At 41.4% G+C, this 6000-nt stretch overlaps 1 protein-coding gene across 2 annotated transcripts in view; it reads right to left on the bottom strand.

The window, feature by feature from the left end:
• Positions 1 to 2070: 2070 nt before the first annotated feature.
• The window catches only part of RBBP7 (RB binding protein 7, chromatin remodeling factor), a 106709-nt gene continuing 102779 nt past the window's right edge, over positions 2071 to 6000 (bottom strand). For both annotated transcript variants that reach the window (XM_063953938.1, XM_063953937.1), the window contains exons 9-12: positions 3545 to 3621; positions 3234 to 3291; positions 2885 to 2995; positions 2071 to 2368 (exon numbers count right to left, since the gene is read on the bottom strand). In XM_063953938.1, the coding sequence (XP_063810008.1) occupies positions 2300 to 2368; positions 2885 to 2995; positions 3234 to 3291; positions 3545 to 3621 (315 nt within the window). In that variant the 3' untranslated portion in view covers positions 2071 to 2299. The remainder of the gene's footprint in view (positions 2369 to 2884; positions 2996 to 3233; positions 3292 to 3544; positions 3622 to 6000) is intronic.

The raw sequence follows: 6000 nt of genomic DNA, 5'->3' as shown, positions 1-6000 counted from the left end.
GCAGATCCCTGTAACTCTAAACCCATATTTTTAATCTTTTACAATCATTTGGCTATGTTTCCACTTATTGTATAAACTGGTCAAAATCAGTAGCGCTTCATCTGGGTCCTAATAATTTCCCGAGGATAGGATTGGATAACCTACCTTTAACCTGGGCTTCTGACTATAAGACCTACTCATCACGAGGAATCCGAAGAATCTCTACAACTTAAATTTTAAGTGCATGATCTCTAAAATTGCGGCTGAGCTGGAGAGATGGAAATCATTGCAATCTTACCTGGGTAGGGTTAATTTAATAAAAATGTTTGTTTCCATGCCTTATGTATATTGTTCAAACCCTTCCAAATGTAATTACACCTAAAGATACCCAATGTCTTCATTTTTTGTTTCATAGGTTCATATGGCAGGGTAAGAAACCACGCATAAGTCAAATCAGAACAGAGAGCTGCCAATGGGGGGCTGAACTTCCCTAACGTTCAATGGTATTCTCAAGCAGCCCAACTGAGGTACCTTCAAGATTGGATTCATAGCAAGGAGATCTATGCCAACACTGATCTAGAAACAGAATTTTTGCAGGGTGAAGATTTAATAAGCTTCTTACATATGCATGAACAAGTGGTCCCCTCACACATTAAGGAATATCCACTCCTGACATGTTAAGAAATTATGGATGGGCATGACACAAACGCACTATTAACGCTCACAAATCTATATTTCTTTCCTTTATAAATGACCCTGAATTTCAAGGGCGGGCAGCCTTGCCACCCATTTAACATATGGAGAACGGGTGGAATTACTAACATAGGGAGCTTACTTGACTGAGCACCAGCAACCGCTAACGTTCCAGGAGGCAACTGCCAAGTTTCCAGTGGTGGAACCTTACCCAATCTTCTTTTTGTTGGCCCAACACTATATTAAATCCATCAGAAATTTTTCTCCAGATGATTGGTAGAATGTGATTGATATGCTGAAACAGGAACCATTATTCAAAAAAGCCAAATCCATCGGTTATAAACATTTTTAGACCGTCTTGGACTACTCTACTAGATCTGAAGGTATCGTGACCTGGCAAACACATTCCTCACATAGAGCTAGAGGATTTGTTGACAGCACATTTCCGAGCATGTACGACTCTTTCTTCCTCCAGATACAGGGAAATGTTTTTAAACATACTTCACAAAACTTCTTTAACTCCGCATAAAAGATTTTTAATTGGTCTTTCATCTTCCCATGCTTGCTGGAAATGTGGAGAATCCCAGGCTGATCTTTTTCACTGCCTTTGGCAATGCCCTCTCATTAGGAGTTTCTGGGTTAAAGTCCACAAATATGTTATTGACCACCTCGTGAATTGCTTATCCTTACCACCAGAATGGGCCCTCTTTGGCATATATCCCAAAAACCAGAATATGGCAAGAGGTAGCAGAAAGCTGCTCTTGGCAGTAAGTGTTGCTGCTCGCAAAACCATACTGCAAGTATGGATCCACGCAGAACCTCCTCCAATTCCATTATTCAAAGCAAAGTTGTTTTACTTATTTAGAATGGAATGGGTGGGAGTAATGCTAGAAAAGGCTAAAAAAAAAAAAAAAAAAAAAATCAGAAAAATTCTTCGAGATGTGGGAGAGCTATGTGGCCACACTTTCTACCCCTGTAAGATCGCAAATACACACTTCTTTGACCAATACTTTGTGGTATATGACCAGGACACTGGGAGGAGACTCACCAGTATCTTTGTAAAACTTATTACCGTACAGTCTCAGGGGTGTTAATCTTGGTATTGTATGTATTTTGGTATTTTTGATGTTATTGGAGGTTGAAGGTTCTCTGTGCCAAGAACCAACATGACAATTTTTTGGAAATGCTTTGCAGTATTCCTATATAATGAATCAGGAGTCATATTTGATCTTGATTAGGACCTCTAGTATGCATAGTGAACACAAGAACCTGACAATATTTTCTTTATGTACTTTTAATGTTCTATGATAGCTTTGGATACATTTTTCTTTGTCTGTACATTGTGATTCGTGTAACATTGCTTCAACAAAAATGTTAAAAAAAACAAAACAAAAAAAATAAACTATAGAATGGGGGCTTTATTTTTTAAATTCCAACCATTTAACAAGCTCTGTATCAAGTACAAACATGTTCAATACAATACAACAGATAGGGAAACTGAACTGTCAGTGTGATGTATTCAGTATAATAAAAAAGTTAACTTAAATGAATATCAACCACATCACAACATGTGTTAACATCTGCCATTTTAAAGAAAAAGGAGAAATCTCCACGCAAATCACTAGATCTAGGATCCCTGTGCTTCCAACTCAGACGGTTGTATGTCTGGCTCTTCGTCATTGTAAATGTTTTCAGCCTGAAATAGAAGACCAAACCTTTATTTTATAAAACAAATAACTGAATATATATTTTGCTAGTGAAATCCCACACCTTATCAGCACGTTATCAACCACAGGTATGAGAATTAGAGTTCCAAGTTCAATTGTATTAAAGGCTGCATTTAAACCATGCTCTTGGAAATCCTTTTTACAAACAGCCATTTAAAAAAAAAAAAAAAAAGTTTATATTCTGTAAAATACATGCGTCTTAAACCAGTTTTCCAACCACAGTCCTCAAAGCACACTAACAGTCCAGGTTTTAAGAATAGCCTACCTGAGCATAAAACGTACATCCATTATTTAGATTTAACCATCTGTGCTCAAGCAAGGATATCACTAAAACATTTAGTGAGTTTAGTCTAAAGCGATAAGCAACCCGATACAATAAATGCAGCCCCCCTAAACTTCAATAGGGGCCACACTTATTTTAGTAGTAAGCTAAATTAATATGTTTAATAAATGAAAGTCCTTTCTGTAACACAGATTGCACTCACCATCTGCCAAATCTGCATAATGTTATCTTCAGAAACTGAACAGATCACCCAGGGCTCATTTGGGTTCCAGCTGAAATCGGAGATCTTTGCAGTGTGCCCACCATGAATAAACTATTTCAACAAACAAGAAATAAAATCAGGTGTTTCCAGATTAACATATTGGAAAAAACACAATTTAATTCTATTCGGGTTGTTTTTCTAGAGATCACATACAAATATAAAATTGAGGTTTCATTATGATCAATAACTTTTGTAAGAGTCCATCAATTCATACATAAAAGCAAATGAAGCAATATTTTACAGGTAATGAGAAGGCGGATGTTTAATAAGTTACAGCTTGGGATCATACCAATAATTCAGGGGGACCATCCTCTGCATCTTCTGCTGACTGTTCCTCACCAATTTTACTGGAAAATAAATAAGATTTGTTTCCAGTTTCACAACAATTTGTATGGTTTATACATTAAGCACCCCATATACTGTATTCAAAGTATATTGACTAATACACAGTGGGGTGACACAAATGTGCACATTGTAATTTTGCACGTCAGATTATTAAACCCACTACAAGTAATCATGATTTCCAGGAGTTAACACGTGCTGTACAGTAGAGAAAACAAAAAACCCTATCAAAATGAAAAGGTGCCATTTAATACCTACCTCAAATCCCAAACATTGAGTCTTCGATCAGTACCACTGGAAGCAAGAATGGTTTCATTATGAGGAGACCAGTGTACCTTGCAAAAAAGATAAAAAAAAATTAAAAAAGGAAAAAAGGGGATTGTCTTACCTGTAAAATCCTTTTTTCTGAGGCCATGGTTGACACTGGGTATAGCTTAGGGCTAGAGTCCAGGCACCAAGGAGTTAAAACATTTAAGTGCAGCCTCGGAGGCCCCTCCTCCCCTGCACCAGGCCAGTCAGTTTATTACTATACAAGCCAGGAACAGGAAAGGCAGAATCATACAAGAACCAAACCCACACAGCTGTGAGACCAGCAGGAGAACATGTCCGATAAAAATGCTCGCAAGGACCGAAAGGGTGTGCGCCCAGTGTCAACCATGGTCTCAGAAAAAAGGATTTTACAGGTAAGACAAAAATCCCCTTTTTTTCTAAATCAGCCAATAGTGTGTCCCTTTACGGACAGGAACACTCCCGAGCTGCACCGGAGGACCAGATGCCCAAAAGCCGCATCAGCTGAAGCGAAGGTGTCAAATCTATAGAACCGAAGGAAAGTATGGGCTGAAGTTGCTCTGCCGAAACCCCCCTGGTGAGCTGCCCATGAAGTTCCAACTGAGCTTGTGGAATGGGCCTTAACTGATGCCGGAACCGGCTGCCCAGCCAACAGGTAACCCTGACTAATAGTAAGGTGCAACCATCCGGCAATAGTCTGCTTGGAGGCTGGCCAGCCCCATTTAAGTTTATCGTAAGGATGAACAAGGAATCCGTTCTTCGTAACGTATTTGTGCGGTGCACATAAATACGCAAAGCCCTAACTACATCAAGAGTGTCCATAGCATCATTATCCCTAGCAGAATACGAAGGAGAAAAGGCTGGAACAACAATTTCCTGATTGATATGAAATCTAGAAAACCACTTTGGATTATCTACCTAGACAGGTACGGGGAAGCGCCTGATCTGGATGAAAAAAAATCTCCCAAGTCCAAAAAATCTCCCGAAAGAGCTCCCAAGTCCGAAAGAGCTCCCAAGTCCGAAAGAGCTCCCAAGTCCGAAAGAGCTCCCAAGTCCGAAAGAGCTCCCAAGTCCGAAAGAGCTCCCAAGTCCGAAAGAGCTCCCAAGTCCGAAAGAGCTCCCAAGTCCGAAAGAGCTCCCAAGTCCGAAAGAGCTCCCAAGTCCGAAAGAGCTCCCAAGTCCGAAAGAGCTCCCAAGTCCGAAAGAGCTCCCAAGTCCGAAAGAGCTCCCAAGTCCGAAAGAGCTCCCAAGTCCGAAAGAGCTCCCAAGTCCGAAAGAGCTCCCAAGTCCGAAAGAGCTCCCAAGTCCGAAACCCTACAAGACGAAGCAATAACAAGAAGAAAAACAGTCTTCCAAGTGAGCCAGCGAAGATCAACGTTCAAAGGGAGCCTTCTGGAGGCTCTGAAGAACCAAAGACAAATCCCATGGGTTAACTGGTGGCATATAAGGCGGCTGAAGATGAAGCACCCCCTGGAGGAAGGTCTGAACAGTCGAGGAGTGAGCCACCCATCTCTGGATTAGCACAGTGCGCTGAAATCTGAACCTTGAGAAAGGCTAAACGGGGGCCCGAGTCTAGTCCTGCTTATAAGAAAGCCAAAAGTCTGGAAAGACTATACTGAAACGGGTCAAAATGTCGAATATGACTGCATATGAAAAAGGTGTGCCAGACCTTGTAGTATATCCTAGCAGTGGAAGGTTTCCGAGCTGCAATCAGTGTCAATGACCTTAGTAGAAAAACCTTTGTTTAATAAGACTGCCCTCTCAATAGCCGGATGTAGACTAGGACCTTGAGACAGCAAGTCTGGACGGAAAGAATTGCCATGGAGGAGCCCAAGCTTCCTTGATAAGATCCTCCAATTGTGTAGAAGGAGGAAAAGCAGACTGATCCTTTTTTCTTCTTAAAGAGGAGATTGTATCAGGTGGGGTGCGAGTAACCTTAATTTGAAGGACTTCCCTAACTGCTTTGACTAGAGCCTTTATCCTAGTCAAACTAATCTGGCTATACTGGGCCTGAGGGTACTCGGACTCTGAATCCCGAGGTTTTTCCCCCTGTTCAGAGCATTCCTCAAAGTGGTATGGTATCAGAGATGGTGCAGAGGAGCTCTTACTCTTGCGTTTAGATGAAGATCCCAGGGCATGTTGTAAGTTACTGGAAACCTGCACTAATCCCTGTACTGATTGTGACAACCCTTGGACCCAGGAGGGATCAGCAGGTTGAGGTTGCAGCTGGGTAGGTAGAGTCCACACTAGCTGTGGCCACAGGTACCTGAGGGAAAGCCAGTACCTTCATAGCGGAGTCCAAGGATGCAGCCCAAGTTGGCTCAGATGGAGTTGAACCCCCCACAGCAAGCTTGGCTGAAGGCTCGGCAGAGCAACGGTCACAGAGTTCCATGTGGTCTTGTACTGTGCAAGAGATTTTCTTTGAA

Source organism: Pseudophryne corroboree, chromosome 2 (genome assembly GCF_028390025.1).
Source record: "Pseudophryne corroboree isolate aPseCor3 chromosome 2, aPseCor3.hap2, whole genome shotgun sequence".
NCBI lineage: Eukaryota > Metazoa > Chordata > Amphibia > Anura > Myobatrachidae > Pseudophryne > Pseudophryne corroboree.
This window is presented reverse-complemented; position numbering and strand designations above follow the sequence as displayed.